This window comes from Anomaloglossus baeobatrachus, chromosome 7 (assembly GCF_048569485.1).
Source record: "Anomaloglossus baeobatrachus isolate aAnoBae1 chromosome 7, aAnoBae1.hap1, whole genome shotgun sequence".
Classification (NCBI taxonomy): Eukaryota; Metazoa; Chordata; class Amphibia; order Anura; family Aromobatidae; genus Anomaloglossus; species Anomaloglossus baeobatrachus.
The window spans coordinates 26,533,371-26,556,896 of NC_134359.1; the positions used below are offsets into that span (position 1 = coordinate 26,533,371).

Here is a 23,526-nt window from a genome sequence, read left to right on the forward strand (position 1 = left end):
CAGATAACACCTCCATATACAGTAAATAAGATGGGATCCACAAATCACAATAGGTGATGTCACATCTCACCTCCTTCTCCTATTCAATGACATATAACATCTCCATATACATTAGATAAGATTGGATTCACTAATTACAATAAGTGATGTCCCAGCTCACCTCCTCCTCCTGTACAATCACAGATAACACCTCCATATACAGTAGATAAGATTGCATTCCCCAATTACAATAAGTGATGTCACAGCTCACCTCCTCCTACTGTACAATGACAGATACCTACATATACAGTAGATAACACAGGATCCACCATTCACAATAGGTGGTATCACAGCTCACCTCCTCCTGTACAATGACTTAACACATCTATGTATAATAAACATGATCCACCACCATTCACAATAGGTGATGACACAGCTCACCTCCTCTTATTGTACAATGACTGACAACACCTCTATATACATTAAATAACACAGTAGCCACCAATCACAATAGGTGATGTCACAGCTCACCTCCTCCTCCTTCTGTACAATGGGATGAGTGGACCCACGGAAGTTCAAGTCCGCCAGGTTTGGCTGGCCTCTAGTTAAAGTTTAGTTCAGGACCCGGACTTGACCCGAACTTGACCACAGACCCCAGACCCCAAATCCCATATAAGACAATAGGGACACTAACATCTTATAATGCCTGCCTGGAACTACAGACTCAGACGGGCTGTAAAGGACAGGCTAGAAGAAAGCCGCTCACAAAGCAAAACTCGGAGAACCCCAAAACCCTTTGACCCCTATACAGGGATTTGGAATTACACAGGGCCCCAGAGATTACTACCTGTAGTAGGCTGCAGGCCAATGAGAGTAGTAGTCAGGCAGGGTCAAACCAGGAAATGCAGAACAGGGACAAAATCAGGCAGGCAAGGATGTAATCAGGAAACCAGGCAGAGGTCAAATCCGGATCGGGTAGTGAGGTACAAAAACGGCAGACAGGAGGGTAGTCAGATAACAGGTAGAGGTCAAAACAAAGGGATAACTATACAAACATAGTGGGAACCAGGAATTCAAAACTATCTCTGGCAGTAACCAGTAGACAGGAGGGGAAATAGAAGAGTGTGGTGTCTTCCCATTGGCTGTAGCTGAATGGTGGTAACTTCAGCTGGAAGATACATGCCACCTACAGTCAGCCAGTGGTACTGCAGGTCCCAGGGAAACCCAGCTTAGTGGATGAGCGGAGCCTGCGCCCACCAGAGCCACTGGCATCAATTTCTCTCCTATCACTAGCACTATCCACAGTAGGAACACGGAGTTGCCTGGTGATCGAAGCAGAAGTCACAGGAGCGGACTCTGGTGGGAAGGTGACACATCTGTGCTGTAAAATGCCTGTGAAATGATCATAGTAAGGGATAAGGTAGCAAAAAGAAGGCAATTGTCCTGCAAACATGATTTTTTTTTTTTTTTTAAAACGTCCATGTTCTAGTCTGAGTCCTGGAAACCTAGTACCCGTTATGAACCCCAAACTTTACCATTTACAGTTTGGGTTCACTTATCCCTTCAGGTGACAATTCCATACATAGTAGATAATAGGATCCACCAATCACAATAGGCGATGTCACAGCTGATCCGGTTCCCTCTGTCTCCACAGTGACCTTTGCACACGCTCATTATCATTAACTGCTTCAGTACAAAAAATAGAGTCTGAATCTGTTCAATGTGGCAAACGTACATGCAGAGTTAAGCGGGCTTTACACGCTAAGACATCGATAGCAATTGCTAGCGATATTTAGCGTGTAAGCACCCGCCCCCGTCGTGCATGCGATTTCGTGTGATCGCTGCCGCAGCAAACATTATCGCTACGGCAGTGTCACATGCACTTACCTGGTTGGCGTCGTCGCTGTGACTGCCGAAAAATCCCTTCCTCAAGAGGGAGGGACGTTCGGCATCACAGCGACGTCACCGCGACGTCACTAAGCGGCCGGTCAATCAAAGCGGAGGGGCGGAGATGAGCGGGATGTAACATCCCGCCCACCTCCTTCCTTACGCATTGTGGACGGCGGCAGGTAAGGAGATGTTCCTCGCTCCTGCAGTGTCACACATAGCGATGTGTGCTGCCGCAGGAATGACGAATAACATCGATAATCAACCATTACCGATTTTCGGTTTTGGGACCACCTCTCCATGGTGAACAATTTTCACCATTTTTGAGGTCGCTGAAGGTCGCTGGTCAGTGTCACACGCTGCGACATCGTTAATGACGCCGGATGTGCGTCACTAACAACGTGACCCCGACGATAAAATATTAACGATATCGTAGCGTGTAAAGCCCCCTTTAGAGTCTAAAAAAGTCCCAGTGGTTGGTGGGAAAACTGGAACTTTTTTTGTTTATTTTTAATACAAAATCTGATACGTAAAAAAAAACATTGCAGAAATAAAAATTAAAACATAAAAAATAGCACAAAAATTATTTAAAAAAATCAGTCATTTGCTGAAATTAACTTCCCTTTAAGGCAGTGGATAGTTGGAACTTCTGCCACAAGCCGCTGATCTGAAGAAGGTTTTCTAGGAAGTAGATATTTAAGACCCATCCAAATGATAAATTACCCCCACTCATCAGCTGCCGTCAGGCAGAAAAACACAGCTCCGTACAATGTGTAGTGGCCATTTGTACTGCATTTCATCTCTGTGATGCTCGACACCATGTGGCGTGGTGTGATGCTAGTCACTAGGTGGCGCTAGATACTACTTGTGTGCAGTGTGAGAGGAGAGGTAGTCAAACAAGCTGGGATCAAGAACCAGGAGAACACGACAGGACACAGGGAGCAGGCAGAGACAAGATCAAGATACAGACCGAGGGTCGGGATTCCAGGATAGTACGTAAAGGATACAGGGAGCAGGAGGAGACGTGGTCAGGGGAAGGTCAGAAGCCAGGAGGTAACAACAAAGTCAGGGAGGCAGGCAGAATCAACTACAGTCCAGGGTCAAGAAGCCAAGATCAGATAACTGTACACAAACGGGAGCCAAGAGCACTTACTGTGGAACCAGGAAATACAACTGGCGACGGTCCGGGTGAGCATGCTACTAATGAAGCAGAGCAATCACCCGGAACAAGGAGCATCTGGTAAAGCCCCTCTCAGCATCAGTGTAGGACCCAGTGCTGAGAAACAACCGTCCACAGGAGCTCAAGACAAACAGCAAAGCATCTAAACCTGCAAAACGCTCTGTGTGACAGAACAGGCAAGTACTGGCTCTGCAAGAGGACATGGCAGGACATAACAGAGCACATGATGCTCTGCACATCAGAACCATGACAATCTCCTGTTGAAGTGAATGAGAGCTGAGCTACACATTATATGCAGCTGTGGTTTTCTGACTCCATAAACTGTGGACAAAAACTCATTGATGAAGGTGCCGAATTTCAGACTCCCACCAACCTGATATTGATGACTTATCCCAGGAATAGGTAATCAATATCATAGTCTCGGCAAACCCCATAAATTAATTACAAATTATGTTTAAAAAAATGTCCCTTTTTGAATTGCCAGTTTTCATGGTCATTTCCTTGGTGTTTGTCATATGCTTCTAGGAGTGTCATGCTGGCAAGACATGTGACCGCTGCAACCAATCACCACCATGGTCTCAGTATTGTCACTGATTGGTTGCAGCGGTGCGAGGGAAATATCATCTATGTAGCAGAGGGAGTTTAAGTATTATTATTATTAATATTACTAATAATAATTATTATAGTGCCATTTATTCCATGGCGCTTTACATGTGAAAGGGGTATACAAAATAGGGACAGGTACAATAATCATAAACAATACAAGGCCTAAACAGGTACAGGAAGAAAGAAGCCCCTGCCCGTGAGGGCTCACAGTCTATGAGGGATGGGTGAGGATACAGTAGGTGAGGGTAGAGCTGGTCGGACGGAGGTTTACGGCAGGTTGTAGACTTGTCGGAAGAGGTGGGTCTTCAGGTTCCTTTTGAAGCTTGTCAAGGTAGGCGAGAGTCTGATGTGTTGTGGCAGAGCATTCCAGACTATGGGGGAGGCACGGGAGAAATCTTGGATGCGATGGTGGGAAGAGGAGATAAGAGGGGAGTAGAGAAGGAGATCTTGCGAGGATCGAAGGTTACGTGCAGGTAAGTACTGGGAGACTAGGTCACAGATGTAGGGAGGAGACAGAATGTGAATGGTATCACTTTCTCTTAGCTTATACCATTGCCAGCTATATGTTTTGTAAAATATTTCAAACCCTGTTGTGTAAAATATTAAGCTGGTCAAAGATGTGAAATAAAACTTGAAAATACAATTTTGATGACTTTTGCCAATTATCATCCATAAATTGGTTACTTTTTGAGCAGATGTCTTAGGGGTACTTTGCACGTTGCAACATCGCTAGCATCGGCTAGCGATGCCGAGCGCGATAGTACCCGCCCCCGTCGCACATGAGATATCTTGTGATAGCTGCCGTAGCGAATATTATCGCTACGGCAGCTTCACACGCACTTACCTGCCCTGCGACATCCCTCTGGCCGGCGACCCGCCTCCTTCCTAAGGGGCGTGTCGTGCGGCGTCACAGCGACGTAACACGGAAGTGCGGCCAATAGAAGCGGAGGGGCGGAGATGAGCGGGACGTAAACATCCCACCCACCTCCTTCTTTCCGCATAGCCGGTGGAGGCAGGTAAGGAGATGTTCCTCACTCCTGCGGCTTCACACACAGTGATGTGTGCTGCCGCAGGAACGAGGAACAACATCGTATCTCCTATTGGTGCGACATTATGAAAATGACCGATGCTGACGTTGCTTTTGCGATCGTGTATCGGCGCATCTAGTCTTTACACGTTGCGACGTCGTTACCGGTGCCGGACGTGCGTCACTTTCGATTTGACCCCGACGATATCGCAGTAGCGATGTCGCAACGTGCAAAGTACCCCTAAGTATTCACTGAGAATTTGTGAAAAAAAAATCTTTATTTCTTAAAATTAAAAGCCAATGAATAAGGACATAAACAAATCCAAAATGTAATATAAAATATATGTAAATTAGGAGAGGTCCAGTAACAAAACCACATAAAGCCCTATGTAGACTGACTTGTGCACTTTTTGCCAAAATTAAAATTTTCGGCAGGGGGTCAAAAAAGACTGTTGTGCATTTGAACTAGTTGGTAATTCGATCTTGTTAGATGTCAATAGAAGAGGAAAATAAAGCTTATGGGAGTTTAGGTCGTGTTTATTTTCAGCATCTATTAAATACCATGAAGCACAAGTATAATTATGAGCGGTGACTCCGAGGCTGAAGATACAGCCATGCATATATAATAGGAAGCGTACGGCTAAGCACCGACTGGATCAGAGATGCGTTCACACGCTGTGCTGGGAGCGCTCCAGTCTTGTTAAGTTACGGGATAAATCTCAAATCTTCGCGATATCAGTAGCAATAACCAGCTTAAGATAAAGGCTTAGATCTAGAATAAATACTGAATCTAGTCAGATATACTGGCAAGGGGAAAGTAGATATAGTGGAATTAAAGAAAGGTTTACTGATGACAGCCTTCCTGCTCTACTCAATGGGTATTTTGTAACTGGTAGTTGTATTATTTTTGGATTTTTAACTAAAGGCGCCGTTACACGCAACGACTTATCTAACGATATGTCGTCGGGGTCACGGAATTCATGACGCACATCCGGCATCGTTAGCGACGTCGTTGCGTGTGACACTAACGTCCGACCGCTAACGATCAGAAATACTCACCTAATCGTTGATCGTTGACACATCGTTCATTTTCAAAATATCGTTGCTGGTTCTGGACGCAGGTTGTTCGTCATTCCTGAGGCAGCACACATCGCTACGTGTGACACCCCGGGAACGACGAAAAACAGCTTACCTGCGTCCTTCGGCAACGAGGTGGGAGTGTCGTTAATGTGGCTGGTCTCCGCCTCTCCGCTTCTATTGGCGGGCCGCTGTGTGACGTCGCTGTGAACCACATGAACCTCCGCCTTAAAAAAGATGTTGTTCGCCGGCCACAGCGACGTCATTAGGACGGTAAGTCCGTTTGACGTGTCCTAGAGATATGGGCAACTTTGTAAATCTTCTTTGGCTAGTTTCACACTTGCGTTGTGCGACATCCATCGCATTGCGTTGTGTGACGGATGTAACGGATGCGTTGCATATAATGGCACAACTGATGCGACGGATCCTGCAAAACAACGGAATCCGTTGTAGCTTTTTTTTCAGCAATTTACTCAACTGAGCATGTGCAGTCGTGTAAAGACGGATCCATCACAGGAATCCGTCAAATGACGGGTTCCGACGGATTCCGCCACCATAGGCTTCCATTATAAAAATGACGGATGCCGATGGAATCCAGCACATTGCGTTTTTTGATGCTCTGGGAAGCGCAGAAAAACGCTACATGCTGCGTTCTTTCCGCCCGGCGGATGCAACGCAGCATCGGCCGGCGGATACAATGCAAGACCATCCGTCGCAATGCGTCATCAATACAAGTCAATGCGAAACAGCGCACATCCGTTAACGGATTACGCTGTTTCTCAAAACGGCGGATTGCGACAGCTGCCAAACAACGGAAGAGTGAAAGTGCCCTTTCTCGGCCATTTCTGTAAAAAACCTCACTTCACAGGTAAAATCTTAATTCAGTGAGGACAGATTAGTACATTACTGACATAGGAGATGATAGTTGGTGCTTTTAAAATCCTGTGCAGAGGGAAGGAGGTGGGAGGAGCTAGAATTAGAGCTCCTGCCTCCTCCAGTCCTGTCCTCGCTACATAGAAGCTTATAAGTGGAAACTATCATCTCCTGTCTCAGAAATTTAACATTCTGTCTTCAGTGAATTCATATTTTAGAAGATTTTAAGATTCTATGTGTAGTGGAGAGGAGTGGAGGAGGGATGAGATCTTATTCTAGCTCCTCCCTTCTTCATAGAATTTTAAAAGCACCAACTGTCATCTCCTATCTCAGAAATGTAACATTCTGACTTCAGTAGAGGGAAGAGCTCTTATTCCAGCCCCTCCCTCCTCCTCCCTTTTTCTTAGAATTTTAAAAGCACCAACTGTCATCTTCTATATCAGTTGGAGCAAGAATAAGAGCTTCTCCCTCCTCCTTTCCAGCTCCACTCTACATAAAACCTTAAAATCTTCTAAAATCTGAATTCACATTTATTTTCTGATAAACTTTCACGTTTATTTGTTTATTCCTTATTTTAGATTTTTTACTCACAATAAACCATACATGGTTATCAAAATAGGGTGGGGCGCATCTGACTGCAACCAATCACAGATGTCAGTGGGTGGGGACAGCAGTGCATATGCATGAGCCTAATGAGCAGCCCCGGAAGTGAATGGGCAGCTGTGAGAGCACTTACAGCCATGACAGAGCCTCGGTAATAAATAGCGCGCCTGCTCCTATCCCCCTATCCCTTCTACCACCATTTTTAATCACCGGATTCTGGTCCCCCTTTACTTATATGGGTACTAGCATCTGGCCAGATATCCTGGATCAATTCTGCTTGATCTTATTTTTAAAGTCCAGTTAGTCCCGCCGATCCCGGATATCTGTGAGTTCGCCCATCACTATCCATTTAGCTAAAGGTTTTGTAGCAAATTAAAAATAAATCCTGGTTAGTTTCTTTTAGAAACAGCAAAAGTTATTGTACAATTATTGTACGTCCAAGTACCTGGTATTAGAGACTATAATATTGTAATAATATAAGAAACAAAAAGGATTTGCGACAACGCCAGTAGGTGAAAAAGTGATAAATTTTATTAACACACAGGGTAGGTGAAATTGCGGCACAGGATACAGGTGCGACAGCGGGTCACCGTATCTCCAGGAAAGTAGAGGGGGCTTGTGTGTCAAAAGCCTTCGTCAGGGGGAGACTCCCCCTGACGAAGGCTTTTGACAGCCGAAACGGCCGTCGGGCAGACGCTGGTCTCCGCATACTCCAGGATTATCCTCCCAGGTATAACCTTCCCCCTTTTGGGCGTTATAGTGGTTTATTCATACCACTTTGGTGGGTGATGTGGCTCAATTGAGGGTCCCTTTCGGTTCTCATATTCTCTATGAGTTCCTGCTCTACACAAGCCCCCTCTACTTTTTACCTTGTGATCACGTCCCATTTTGGTTCACTATCCACTGTATACCTGGTTGTGATGTGATATGGTACTGTTCTTATGACCAATTGTGGTTGTAGGTTAATAATTATATTTATATACATTAGTATATCAATTGTCACAGTTTTCTATTTGCACACTCATATGGTGTGCAAATGTATCCTGGAGATACGGTGACCCGCTGTCGCACCTGTATCCTGTGCCGCAATTTCACCTACCCTGTGTGTTAATAAAATTTATCACTTTTTCACCTACTGGCGTTGTCACAAATCCTTTTTGTTTCTTATGCTGTATACCAGCGACTTGCCGGGGTCCACATTTCGCCATGTTTTTTTATGGTACCTCCATTTACATTGCATCTAGATAAAACATGGTGTGGCTGTGTTTTATATATAATATTGTAATAATATGCTGTATATAATAAAAGCTATACTACTACTACTACTACTACTACTACTACTACTACTACTACTACTACTACTACTACTACTACTGCTACTACTACTACTACTACTACTACTAATAATAATAATATTAATAATAATAATAACAACAAGATAAAAATAATTTTACCAATAGGCTCTCTTTGGTTCTGAAAAAGGATCTTGCTGTTACTCCCATCCATATTTGCCATATTTATGCTGTTTCCATCCATCCAGAATATTTTCCTTTAAAAGAGAAAAAGATTAAAATATGTTACATTACACAAATATACATTTCCAAAATGTTAACGTGTCTATGAGGCAAAAACAGTGCCATTGGAAAATTCAGGGGCGGACATATTATTGGTGCAGTCTGTGTGGCCACACTGGGACCCAAGAGATAAGAGGCCCATTTCTATCTCCAGAGTAGGAGGATTGGTGCATTATGATGAGCTTTGGGGCTGAAAAGGGCCCATATATAGTTCTTGCACAGAGGCCCTGTTCTGTCTGTGGGATAATCCATAAACAAAAGAAAAGAATGAGGGAGCACTCACCAACTGTAAATGTTCTTTAATTTCTTCATCATTAAAATCAAATTGCAGATATACAGGTGAATGCAGTCAGCGTCTGGACGACTGAAGTTTCACACCTGAATGCTCTTCAACAGTTCAGGACTTGTTGAAGCGCATTCAGGTGTGAAACGGCCATCATCCAGACACTGCCCGCAGCTCCCTGTACACCTGCACCTGGATTTTAATGATGAAGAAAATAAAAAATCATTTTACAGTTGGTAAGTGCACCCTCATTCTTTTCTTCTGTTTATGGATTATCAAATGTACTGTATAGAGGGTTGAGCACCACTGCATAACGAGATATGTTTGCCACACCACTAAAAAGCCAGAAAGCTGGAATATTAGTAGTGGTTGATAGATCTTTTGTGTGGATCTACTCTATTTTATTGATCAAAAAACAGTCCCATTGTCAAATAATACTGGGCCTTATGTTATTAAAGTAAATTAAATATATCCACTTAAGTTGATTAATACAGTCCCCATATCTTAAAAGTCCAAACAACATTAAAAATTGCTTTTTCTTACATTGTAAGAAAAATCACATGTGACCTGAGCAAATAAATTCTGTAGTCAGGGTTGCACACTTGACTATTTTTTACAATCTTTATGATTTTTAGCCTGGATAGAGGCATTTTAGTTATGGACCCAGTATTAAGAGATATGACTTGACGCTTGCTGCTGGGCTGACAAAAACTGGCCTTTTTTATACGATAAGTGTAGGGATGAGCGAGTATACTCATTACTACTTAGTATTTGCCAAGTAGTACGGTATTTGGGATACTCGATACTCCGCGAGTATCCTTGTAATTACACGTTAGGAGTAGCGAGTCCAATTCCTTGTAATTACACGTTAGGAGTAGCGAGTCCAATGTAAGTCAATAGGAAATGTGAGTAATTGTCTGCTGGACCCTACAAAATGGTCTGGGGGCTGAGTAAAAGGCTGAAATAGATGAATGATTGTTTAAAAGGCGGGCGGTAAAAAGCCGCCGGATTTTTTAAACAATCAGCTGATGCACGTTCCCCACCCGGGTCCTTCGCTACCTGGTGCTGCGCTCCCCACTGTCCTGTGATTCGCTCCCTGCTCCCTGGTGCTGCGCTTCCCACCCAGTCCTAACTTAGGATCGGGTGGGGAGGCGGCGGGGGAGCAAAGCACAGGACAGCGGGGAGCGCAGCACTAGGGAGCGAAGGACCCGGGCGGGGAGCGTGCATCAGCTGATGGTTTAAAAAAGCCGGCGGCTTTTTACCGCCCCGCTTTTAAACAATCATGCATCCATTTCAGCCTTTTACTCAGCCCCCAGACCGGTTTGTAGGGTCCAGCAGACAATTACATTTCCTATTAACTTGCATTGGACTCGCTACTCGTAATGGGTACCCAAGTATTAGGACCTACTCGTTACGAGTATAGCAAGTCCGAGTATTTCCCTACTCGCTCATCCCTAGCTAAGTGTCTCAATTTGTTACATTTATTTCCTTAGCAGTAATGCATGTCCAAATTCCAGTATTCAATATTTGCATGCCTTAGCATTTCAGAGTGCAGCTGTTTATTTGTGTGTGTATACATATATATATATATATATATATATATATATATATATATATATTACAGACACGGTGGAAAACTATAATAAATTATATATTATGAGTGATCCATGTCTCCGGCTAATAGTTCTGATATGAGTAAATACACTGCATTCACTGTAAAATGATGATAATGGAAATCAAAATACTTTGTATAAGTTTCTTTAGCTTCAGAAAATCCACGACAGCCTTAATATATTTTACAGACAGGACAAAAAAGTACCTTATTTCAAGGGACTGTCCTGGAATATCTGGATGGTAGGCAACCCTGCCCCCATTAACTATATGTCATACCATTAGAGATGCAGAACTGTGCATTGATAACACTGATAACAAGCTGGATGGTCCTTCTCTACTAGAATTTGCAGGACACAGTGTCTGTTGTTTCCATAAAGAATTTTTTTGATTCATCCGACCACAGAACAGTTTTCCATTTGGAATCAATTAATTTTAAATGAGCTTTGACCCAGTGTCTCTGAATTGTGTTGCTGTGTATGTTCCTCGTTGTAGCATACAGCTTCAACTTGTATTTGTGTATTGAGTGGCCAACCATGTTCACCGACAATGATTTCTAGAAATATTCTTGAGTACTAATGAGTGAACCCAAAGTTCGGTGTTCATACCAAATGCAGGCTAAAAATAGAGTTCAGATTTGGAATTTGATTACTTTGCGTATGCAAACCCCTTCTTTAAGCATCGCTGTGCATTTGTAAGATCGGTGCTGAGCCCAGTGTGCGTCGCTTGCAGTGTTTGATCAGCTCCCACTGGGGGTAACAACACTATGATCGGATGTAAGGTGCACCAAACAAAAAGGTTTGAAAAACCCTGCTCGTCCACTTTCAAAAGTGATCTGTTTATGGCTGTCTGTATGTGGGTGGAGACCTGAGTTGCCCAATTAGTGACTTCAATTGGGATTCAGGTCAAGTCTGGGGTCTCAAACCAATCTTAATTTAAAGTTGCCTGAACCTGCTGAACCGAACTTCCATGGGTCCGCTCATCTCTATTCTTAAGCCTATGCAGTGATTTGCCCCTTAAATGATGCCTGTTGTTAACGCAGTGCAGCCTGAGGACCCAAAGATCTTGAGCCTCCAATATTGACTATCTGCTTTGTACCTTGTGATTTAATTTTTATGATGTTAGGTAGTGTACATAGAGTCTTTGCCAGTCTATATTGAGGAACATTTTTCAAAAATTCCTCTACAATTTTTAGATGCAGCTGTTCACTGCTGAGCTCTGACCATCTTTGCTTCTGAAAGACTCTGCCTTTCTAGCATGCTCCTTTTATATACTGTCCTGAGACTTAGGGCTTATTTACATGTTAGCTTTTTACATCCAAGTGCTTTCTGTTTTTCCTTTTTTTACGAATAACACTCGTTCCTTTGGCAGTTTATGAAGCTGTTCACATGTCAGATTTTTTCTTAGAACCGAGTAGTCCATGCAAAATCACAAACACATGTCCGATATTGATCCAAGTGTTTAACCAATATCGGCAATGAAAGTCAATGGGTCAGTGCTGCCCATTTTTTAGCTGATTGCAGATGTGGAGGAGGAAGGAAGCCGAGATATGCCGCGCTGACATCAAACGTCCAGAAGTTGATTAATTTTTCCTTTACTTGATCAGGTCTACACGTTTCGAAGGACTCAGCCTCCTTCTTCAGGACAATTATTATAGAAAAATCAACCTTAGTTATCCACAGCACATTTCAACGATTTTTTTAGCTGACTGATAGGAGTAGCATAAAAAAAAATTTTATGTCATCAGTGAAAACAAATTATGAAACTGTGACCAAACTCTGATGAAAATCTGATGAAACGCTAAAAAAATCACTGATGAAATTTGATCTGTTTTTCTCGCACATGAAAAAAACTTATGTCTGAATGAAGCCTTAATCGAAAATTTAGCCTCAAGCTGTTTTTCATTAGTACCTTTTTATTTTTCCAGCCTTCTGTTCTCTGTTTTAACTTTTTGGAGATGTGTTTCTCCTAACCAATTTCGAAATGAGTATGTTATTTTTTTTTTCAAATAAAGTAAAAACATGTCTAATTTGCAATTTCTGATCTGTTCTATGTTCTGCTGTGAATAAAATATGGGGATGAGATTTCCAAATCATTGCATTCTTATTTTTTTTATATTTTACAGATCATCCCAACTTTTTTGGAGTTGTGTTTGTTGATCTTGGTACCATTTTACATTATTTAACCTGAATGTCTTTTGAATAAAGCATTACTTTAACCTTCTGACTTCAAAGCACAACTTTCCCTAAAGGCCGCTTTACATGCAACAATATCGCTAGCGATCTCGTTACGATGTGATCGCTCATAGGTCATTTTGTAGCGGTCACATGTACCCATCTCACAAACGACGCTACATCGTTCAGTGATATATTGTTTAACCAAGGCGGTTGTGTGGACACCGTCACACAGCATTCCTCCCAACGATTCTGGCAATGACAGAGGCGTATAATTGTCCATAGCATACACCCTGGCGTGACACCAATCAGAGCGAAGTTGGCGTGGAGCATTGCTCGTAACGACACGCCTGCGTCACTGATGACGGACGCACTAATGATGTTGTTCATCATTGGCAGGGTGTCAAACGTAGCAATATGTCTGCTGCGTTCTAAACGACGAACAATATTTTGAAAATGAACGACGTGTCAACGATCAATGATTTTTGATAGTTTTGCGATCGTTCGGAGTCGTTTGTAGGTGTCACATGTAACGACGTCGCTAACGATGACGGAAGTACGTCACAAAACCATGACCCCGACGACATATCATCAGATAAATCATACCGTGTAACGGGGCCTTAAGGCCTCTTTGACACGTCCGTAGAAAACACACGTTTTTCACGGACGTTTTGAAGGTGGGTATGTCCCTCCGTATGCCATGATTTTGGCACAAGTGTATTCTCCGTGTGCTATCCATGATAGCACACGGAGATCAGAAATTTTCCTTCTCACCTGTCCCCGGCACTGCTGTCCATGATGCTGATGTCTCCAGCGCTGCCATCACACTTGATTCCGGGTTAACGGTGCAGTGAATATTTATAAGCATAATGAGCGGGCCCTGAAGCAAATGACGGCAGTGCTGGAGACAGGTGAGTATATTTCAAAGACATGTGTTTTCTCCGGTATGTGTCACACTAATCACACCACTGTCTGGTCCGTGTGACATCAATGCTGCTGGAGAAAAATTGACTTGTCCCCATGCAGAACACAGAGACACGAGTGTGCACCACACAGACACATGGACTGTGAAATATTACTGAAGCTTGCGCAGACCCACTGATTATCTGCGTATGAAGGGCATCACAAGTACTGGAATCACTGATGTGTGAAGTTGGCCTAAAACCGAAAACAAGCAAAGACCTAAAAAATATTTGTTCACGATTTTTTTAATTCTAAAAAAAAAAAAAAAAAAAAAACCAAAAAAAAACAACCCTTAAAATGTTACATTAAATCCACTGCAGTCAATTCTGTGACTGGCATTCACTCCTAATCTGAGTGTTTTATTTCATTGAGTCAGAATCTGTAAATCTGTTATTCATTCCCCTACAATTGCAGACTTCCATCTTCTTTGAAACATTTGTTAAACCTCAGTTATGCAACAAAAATTTATTAAGGTTACATTTTGACAAATGTCAAACAATCATTGCAGAATTTTCCGAGAACGGCAAAGAAGAAATGTGCATTTTCTCTAAGCACAATATAAGGGGAAAGAACTAGTAGTGGAACTGGTAAAATATCCAATAGAGCTCGAAAAAGGATTAACAATTAGGATGTTAAAAGTCGTAATAATATAAATTATATTGGAAGTTTTTTTTAGAAGAATAGAAAATATCTTTCTGGACAAATATTTTCATTTTTATTCAGGAAATCACAAAGATTCCTGTTATTAGTGAATGGTTTCTAGGTAGTTATTAGATTAGAGGCCAAAGCAAAGTAGAAGAGCCAAGTAAAAAAGTGAAATGTCAATGTGGGAACGGCAATCATGAAATGGTATTGGAACAGGGTCATATTCCACATTGAAAAATAAAAATTGCTTTCATAAAAATTCTACAAAACATCTGCATCTTAGCATGAGAGAACCATCACAAATAATGATCTATTCAGAAGCCGACATCAGGAGGATAGAGATCTCATCGGAAGTCAAGTACGAGTTTGACACACGTTGTAATAAGTCAGGAATAGAACAAGAAAAATAGACGGTTATTCTTCAAATATCCATCATTACCGGGGAAAAAAACATCAAACAAGCCCTCGTTAATTATATAATGTGCCAGATTCCTCATTCGGAACAAGGATATAGCTCATTAATTGGTGACTCAATGACAGATCATCAAAGTTGTTAAAATGCACGGAAAAAATGTCTCAAAATTCGTTTTGGTGATGCACCTTCTCTTTGAAGTCTAATTTTTTATTCTAATAATTAATTCTTCCACCTTAGTCTAACTGTCAGGGAAGAAAACTTCTATTAGTAGAAGTTTTTTGAATTTGGGAGTAGGGGGATATTTTTAGTTCAACGAGAACGAAAAAATTCTCTCTGTCTCTTGGCATATCAATTGACATGAATCCAGTTGAGTTTAAGGGTTGCTGCATGTGTCCATCATCAATTTGCATCATAGTGGTGGGTGTAAGAGGCCATTATTTTTGCATCTGTAGGGGTATCTAGATGAGAGACATTTATGTTACATCCATAGGATTGCTCAGCTGTTTCCATAACATTTAGGCATTAAACAAATACAGAGAGGCAAGTTGTGATCAACTTTCATAAACTACTCTCTGCTACTACTCTGTATGGCCAACGTTGGTTGGATTCTAATGACAATTATATATGATTACAAAGCTACTCTACATATACTGAATTAAATGGGTTTTCCACTTTGGTTTCTAAATAATAGAACTTATGTAAAACATCAAAATCAGATACTACTCACAAATACAGAGAGCCATGCGTGGTCAACTTTCCTCAATTACTCTCTATCACTACTCTTTATGGCCACCGCTGGTTGGATTCTACCGACAATTAGGCATGATAACAAGGCTACCTCTACAAATATATGTGAGTCCCCCAGTAAACCCCCCAAATATTGCATTAAAGGGGTTTTCCACTTTGGTTTACAAATAATAGAGCTTATGTAAAACATCAAAATCAGATACTACTCACAAATACAGAGAGCCATGCATGATTAACTTTCCTAAACCACTCTCTACTACTATTGTTAATGGTAACTGCTGGTCAGATTCTACCAACAATTAGGCATGATAACAAGCGTACTCTACAAATATATGGAAGTCCCTCGAATGAAAACCCCAAATATTGAATTAACGGGGTTTTCCACTTTTAAAAAAAGTCTTTTCCTAATAATAAAAAAAAAATAAAATAATAAAATAATAAAATCAGAGAGTACTCACAAATACAGAGAGCCATGTGTGGTCAACTTTCAAAAACTACTTCTTTATGGCCACTAATGTTTGGATTTTACCGACAATTAGGCATGATAATAAGGCTACTCTACAAATATATGGGAGTCCCCCAGTAAAACCCCCAATATTGATTTAGAGGGGTTTTCTGTTATGGTTCTATTCCATGGTGCTCTGCTCTCCTGCAGAGCCGGTGTTCTGTTTTGTATTTTGTGCCAGTAGACGGGTGGTTTTCTGTCCTCAGTTCCTGCACTGGTGTTAGGAGGGGCCTCTCTCAAGGTGCCTCGTTCCATGTGCTTGCTTTGCTTCATTAGGGAGCAACCTCCCCTGGGGAATGTCAGCAGTCGTAGTTCTTGCCTGTAGTAAGTGTCCGGCTCCCGTTTGTACTTTGTTCTTGTCTTCATACCCCAGACCTGTTGGTACCCCTCTACTCCTGTGTCCCTGACTCTGATGTTGTTCCCTGGCTCCTGACCTCGGCCTTGCTTTTCCCCAGTGTACCTTACGTGACTTCCTGGCTTCTGAACTTCGGATTGTGCTCTGACCTCGGCTTTGCTTTATCCCTGTGTTCCATACGTGACCTCCTGGCTCCTGACCTCTGGTTTGTTTGACTTTCCCATCGCTAGTTGTATCTGGTGACACCTAGTGGTACTTTTTCACATTTTCCACTTTTAAAAAAGTCACTTCCTAAAAATTGAACTTATGCAAAATAGCAAAAACAGATAGTACTCACAAATACAAAGAGCCATGTGTGGTCAACTTTCCTAAACTACTTTCTACTACTACTCTTTTTGGCCACCGCTGATTTGATTCTACCGACAATTAGGCATGAGAACAATGCTACCCTACAAATATATGGGAGTCCCCCAGTAAAATTCCCAAATATTGAAGTAAAGGGATCTTGTACTTTTAAAAAAATGTTGTTGCTGCTTTTGGATGCAGTTTGTTCGTCGTTTCTGCGGCAGCACACATCGCTATGTGTGACACCGCAGGAACAAGGGACAACATCGTACCTGCGGCTGCCGGCAATGAGGAAGGAAGGAGGTGGGCGGATGTTCCGGCTGCTCATCTCCGCCCCTCTGCTTCTTTTTGGCGACCGCTTAGTGACGCCGCTATAACGCCGAACGAACCTCCCCCTTAAAAGAGAGATTGTTCGGCGGCCACAGCGACGTCAGTGAACAGGTAAGAGCGTGTAACGCTGCCGGCAGCGATATTGTTCGGTACGGCAGCGATCACCCCGTGACGCGCCACCGACGTGGACGGGTGCTATCGCTCGCGACATCGCTTTAGTGTTTTGGTTACAGCAGTGATGTCACATCAACAGCACACATCACTGCTGCAACCAATCACTGAACTTAGTGACTCGTGCCGTCAACAATGGCTGCAACCAAACACTGCGACAGAAGTGTATAGCTGTGGTTGGACCCATCAATGATGAGTATTATTTGGTATTGTTATTTTATATGAATATAATATAATATAATTTGGGCACTTTTTTCAGTTAGGGAAAACCCCACTAATGGCATTCACTTATCACATATTTGTAGACTCATCTGCTCAATATTGTGGAGGTCCCGCTCGTGCCAACAGGACAGCTTGGAGCCATTGATGCATGGACTTCACAGGACATGAGAAGGTGTCCTGTGTTACTTGGCCCAAAGACATTAAGGGCATATCCTTTAATTACCGTAAGTTGCTCTGTACAACTATCATGTATTGGACATGTTTAGTAAGGAAAATTCTTTCCATATATTCTTCGCTCTAAATATTAGTTAAGGTTTCCAATTTGGAGAAAACAGATGCGTCCGCCCTCAACCTTATCTTGCATTTGGCAAAGACCTCAATCTCTTATTAAACAAATTGAATACATTAACACAACACATTAGCAAAACCCTCCACCGAATGCAATTCCCATCACAATCACTAGGGAACATATATAGGAAACAAATTTAAGAAAAAAGATTTGCAGGACTCTGATCCAGTGGTCGCTATATTAGTCCATTGTCGTTGGATCAGGGCAGAGTGAACCTTTTTCTACCTGTCTTTGCCTTTTTTAATTAATAAGTATCTGTGACGTCATGGGTGCGTTGCATTGCAACATAAACATCTTGCAAGCCCTACTAATTAGAAGAGGTGGTTGGGATTCTGGAGGTAGTCGGAGGTTTGCAGAATTCTGGTACCGACCTCTAACTATCAATGTGACCACTGGACCAGTGTCCCGTGGATTATTTTGCTCAAATATAACCGAATCACATAATGTAAACATTTCTTGACTAGAGATGAGAGAACCTGAAGTTCGATGTTCAGAGTTTGGGTTCAGAAAGTTCGAGTGAGTTACAAGTGCAAACTACTCAAGCGAGCAGCGCTATTCTTGGGCATGAGTGATGCTCATCCCTGTGTGAGCCACTTGCGGTGTTTGAACGGCTCACATTGGGGGTAAAATCAGTGGGATCATATGCAGTGTGCATACACAAAGAAAAAAAAATTGAAAATCCCGACCCACCCTCCCCCAGAATTGTTCTGCTTATGGCTGGTAGCATGTGGGAAATGCCCAATTACTGACTTCCATTGAGGTTTGAATCAAGTCGGGGTCAAAAACCAAACATTTTTAAGGTTTGAATGAAACCTGGCAATCCAAACCTCCAAAGGTTCACTCATCTCTATTACTGACTACAGATGAGTGGATCCATTGAAGTCCGGATTTGGTGGGTTCAGCTGGACTTTAGACAACGTTCGGTTCTGGACCTGGACTTGACCTCAATCCCATTGGAAGTCACTTATTGGGCAGTTCCACTCTCCACCTACATATAACGAACCATTAACAGATCATTTCCATGGGAGGGAAGGTGGGTTTTTCATTTTTCATTTTTTTGGACACACACTATCCAATAAAGCTGTCTTTACCCCAGTGTGAGCCGTTCAAACACTGCAGGTGGCTCACAGTTGGCCAAGTACCGAGCGGAGCAGAGCAAAGCAATGTTCATTCGAGTAATCATCATACGTAAATAACCCGAACTACGAAACTCGAAAACTGATTTTTTTTTTCATCATCTGTGTTAGATACAAACACTGAACTTTACTGTCTGGGATCGCTCATCTCTACTTCTGAAAGACTATCAAAAAATCTTTTTTTTTTAACTTGGTCATGTCAAGCCAATAGCAAAACCAAGAATAAATGTAAGGAAGGTGTCACGGGGGACTAGGGGACACAGGGGACTTATGCTGGCCCTAAGACTGGGACCCCTGTGCTCACCCTATTTCCGGTGGTACCCTTACTGGTAGGGAAGTCCAGGTCCCCAACCTGGCCATGTCTCTTTTTGGGCCCGAACCTAGTACTCCCGCACGCCAACCCAGGGTTGGGCAAAGTAATACACCTCCCACAAGACAAGACAAAGACAAGGGGGTAAAACTGAATCTCCCTCACACTGCAAATATCCAGAGGGGAGACAAAAAGACACCGAAGGAGATAAACCAAAGGGCAAGGAGAAAGTCCCACTTGGGAACTTTCACACAGCACAGACAACAAATCGCTGGTCACCAAACGGAGGATCACCACGGATGCCGGGATATCGCAACTGCAAGCAAAAACTATCTTCGGCGGTCTCCTACTACACTTCGCAGCCTTAAATAGAAAGAGACCAGCTATGGAAGGAAATCACCAACCTGGCTCTCAGCTTGCTGCTCCAAAAAGGATTAACCCCTGCAAGGCTGGGAACAGTGAAACAACTCAGCCGACGCCCAGCCAAGCTGACCAATTAAGAGAGACCAGGTTGCCTGTTGGACTCTGCAATGTGAACAGAGTCCAACACCGTACAAGTAATCCACGTGTGCGGATACGGACAGCGCATGACAGAAGGACATCCCAATACGCTGTTAATAACATCCACTTAAATGTTATTTAGACCAAATAATTGCATTTGGTAAGTCATTATTTTTAGCAATATTTCTTTATAGAAGAGTGAAGGTATTAATACTTTACCCCTTGATTGGATGAACCGCTAAGCTCTGAGCTTTATCAATTCCATGTATGACTGATGTTTTCAATGATCCGTCCAATCTGGCCACGTTAATTTGAGTTTCATCAAACTCAGAGCTAATCCAGTACAAGTTACGAGACACCCAGTCGACCGCCAGTCCTCGGATACTGTGGAGATCTGCAAGACCGACATGAACATAAAGAAGGAATTATAACCCTGGCTAAGTGATGATGTTCCTGTGCAGCTTACATCAAATTCAATTATCACTTTATTGTAACCAAAAGAATCTACAAGACTCTAATCTTATCCCCTATTGGCTCTTTGGGAGGACATCAATAATCATTAATGTCTTACAGCCGCGGAAAGTGAAATCCTCCAGCAATAATTATCATTAACTTACACTTACGGTCAATAATAATTCACTGGAATACATGGAGAGAAAAATAACGCTTTGTCCTATAGACTCCGGCCATGCAAATTAAGACGGCCAATCTGAGCACTTTGGGTATTGCTTAGAAATTGTCCTGTCAAAATTTCATGTTCGCACAGCGGATGTCTAACGACCGCACGGGGATGGAGACACGAGCCGTCCTTAATAGCCAAGTATGGAATAACCATAGCAAGATGCAAAAACATTACCAGAGGCCGCTTCTGAGTGAATATTGGACATGATATACTTATAACTATGAATATCATTATACGATGTCATACAGTATATTGGTAAACAATCAGAATGCTGACCCTCCTGCTAAAATATACAAAGGATATTAGAGGCCCTGTAAACTAAATCCACAGCATGGTACACTTGTACTTATTTATATTTATGAAGTAATTTATCTTACTTGCTTTTACAGCATCTTTAATCTCACAGCACTTTACAGGTATAATTATTAGGTATATATATATCTATAAATAAACTGGGTTTTTTTTACAAATTTTCCAAACAATATTCAATACTTAAATTGTAAAAAAAAAAATAAAAAAAAAAAAATCGTATTTATTTATATAATATATATATATATATATATATATATATATATACAAATAGATATATATATTATACATATATATATACACACACACACACACACACACATACATACATACATACATATATGTATATATATATGTATATATATATATATATATATACACATTTTTTTTCTTTTTTTTTTACAATTTAAGTATTGAATATTTTTTGGAAAATTTGTAAAAAAAAAAAAAAATTTATGAGACCTGGAACTTTACAAAAAACTTATGAGACCTGGAAAATTTACAGGCATACCGGTAATTCCTCCCGGAAAAAAAGCAATAAAGTGTAAAGTGATTAAACCATCGGACAAGCTTGTATGAATGAAAAAAATCAACTTGTATGCAAAAATATGTCCATTTAAGAAAAAAAAAAAGTTACAGATCTCATAAATTCATTTTTTTTACATTTTACAAATTTCCCCAAAAAATGTTCAATACGTGAATTGAAGAAAAGCAAACCAAATTTTATATATATATATATATATATATATATATATATATATATATATATATATATATGTATGTACGTATATGTACATATGATATACATATGCATATAAAGCTACAGGTCTCACAAATCCATTTTTCTTACAAATTTCCCAATCAAATTTGAATATTTAAATTGAAAAAATAAGCGAATTTTATATATATATATATATAGATATATATATATATATATATATATATCTATATATATATATATATATATATACATATACATATATAAGTCACTTATTTTTTTCAATTTAAATATTGCAATTTTTTGGAGAAAAAATACGTCCAAAAAAAAAGTTACAGGTCTCATAAATTAATATATTTTTTTACAAATTTCCCCCCAAAAAATTAAATGCGTATACAGTATATATATTATTATTATTATTATTATTATTATTATTATTATTATTAATAATAATAATAATAATAATAATAATTTTATTCATTTGTATAGCGCTATTTATTCCACACAGCGCTTTACATAAATTGGCAACACTGTCCCCATTGGGGCTCACAATCTAGAGTCCCTAGCTGTATGTCTTTAGAGTGTGGGAGGAAACCGAAGAACCCGGAGGAAACCCGCAAACACGGGGAGAACATACAAACTCCTTGCAGATGGTGTCCTTGGTGGGATTTGAACCCAGGACCCCAGCGCTGCAAGACTGCAGTGCTAACCACTGAGCCACCACTAGACTGCACTGCTAACCACTGAGCCACCACAAGACTACATTGCTAACCACTGAGCCACTGTGCCACCCTATACATATATATACGTATTGAACATTGTGGGGGAAAATTTGTATAAAAAAAATATTATTTATGAGATCTGTAACTTTTTTTTCTTAAATGGACATATTTTTGCATAGCAAGCTGATTTTTTTTTATTCATACAAGCTTGTCTGATGTTTTGATCACTTTACATTTTATTGCTTTTTTTCCGGGAAGTGCTATGACCAAAAAACAGCAATTCTGGATATTTTTTTTACAACACTTAAAACACAGGTAAATTAATTTTATATTTTATATATTTTGATATATAGGTCTTATGAATGGAACAATATCAAATTTGCTTATTTTTTAGTTTATTTCTTTATTTTTGGAAGGGGAAAAGTTGGTTGATTAGAATTTGTGCATATTTTTTATTTTATATATTTAAAAACTTTGTTCTATTGTTTGCTTTTTTTTGTTTGATTGATTGTTTTACATACTGCAGTACTATAGTATAGTAGTGTATAGACAAAATAACATTCTCCTATGGAAGAACACACCCTATGCTTCCACTGGGGCTTCAATGTGACCGCCATTGTCATAAAAATTGCACCTTTTAAATGCTGAAGTCAGTGTCCAACATAACTATGTCAAGGTTCAACAGCAATGATAAGAGGAAGCTTATTTTCCAGCTGCTTTATAGGCAGATGTTGACTGTGTAACACAGCCGGCATCTTCCAGGTATGACGAGGGCTCAGCTCCTTAAGGAAACACAAAAGCTATGCTTCCGCATGATGGCTTAGTGGTTAGCACTGTACGGTGGTTCAGGGGTTAGCACTGTATGGTGGCTCAGTGGATAGCACTGTACTGTGGCTCAGTGGTGAGTACTGTACGTGGCTCAGTAGTGAGCACTATACATGGCGGCTCAGTGGTTAGCACTGCATGGTGGCTCAGTGGTTAGTACTATACTATGTCTCAGTGGTTAGCACTGTACAGTGGCTCAGTGGTTAGCACTGTATGGTGGCTCAATGGTTATCACGGTACAATGGCTCAGCGGTTATCACTGTACGGTGGCTCAGTGGTTAGCACTGTATGGTGGCTTAGTGGTTAGCACTGTATGGTGGCTCAGTGGTTAGCACTGTATGGTGGCTCAGTGGTTATCACTGTATGGTGGCTCAGTGGTTATCACTGTATGGTGGATCAGTG

At 41.1% G+C, this 23,526-nt stretch overlaps 1 protein-coding gene across 5 annotated transcripts in view; it reads right to left on the bottom strand.

Annotated features, from left to right (window-relative positions):
• LRP1B (LDL receptor related protein 1B) overlaps positions 1 to 23,526 on the bottom strand; it is a 2,012,817-nt gene that overhangs the window by 621,311 nt on the left and 1,367,980 nt on the right. For all 5 annotated transcript variants that reach the window (XM_075317168.1, XM_075317164.1, XM_075317167.1 and 2 more), the window contains exons 30-31: positions 20,088 to 20,262; positions 8,687 to 8,781 (exon numbers count right to left, since the gene is read on the bottom strand). In XM_075317168.1, the coding sequence (XP_075173283.1) occupies positions 8,687 to 8,781; positions 20,088 to 20,262 (270 nt within the window). The remainder of the gene's footprint in view (positions 1 to 8,686; positions 8,782 to 20,087; positions 20,263 to 23,526) is intronic.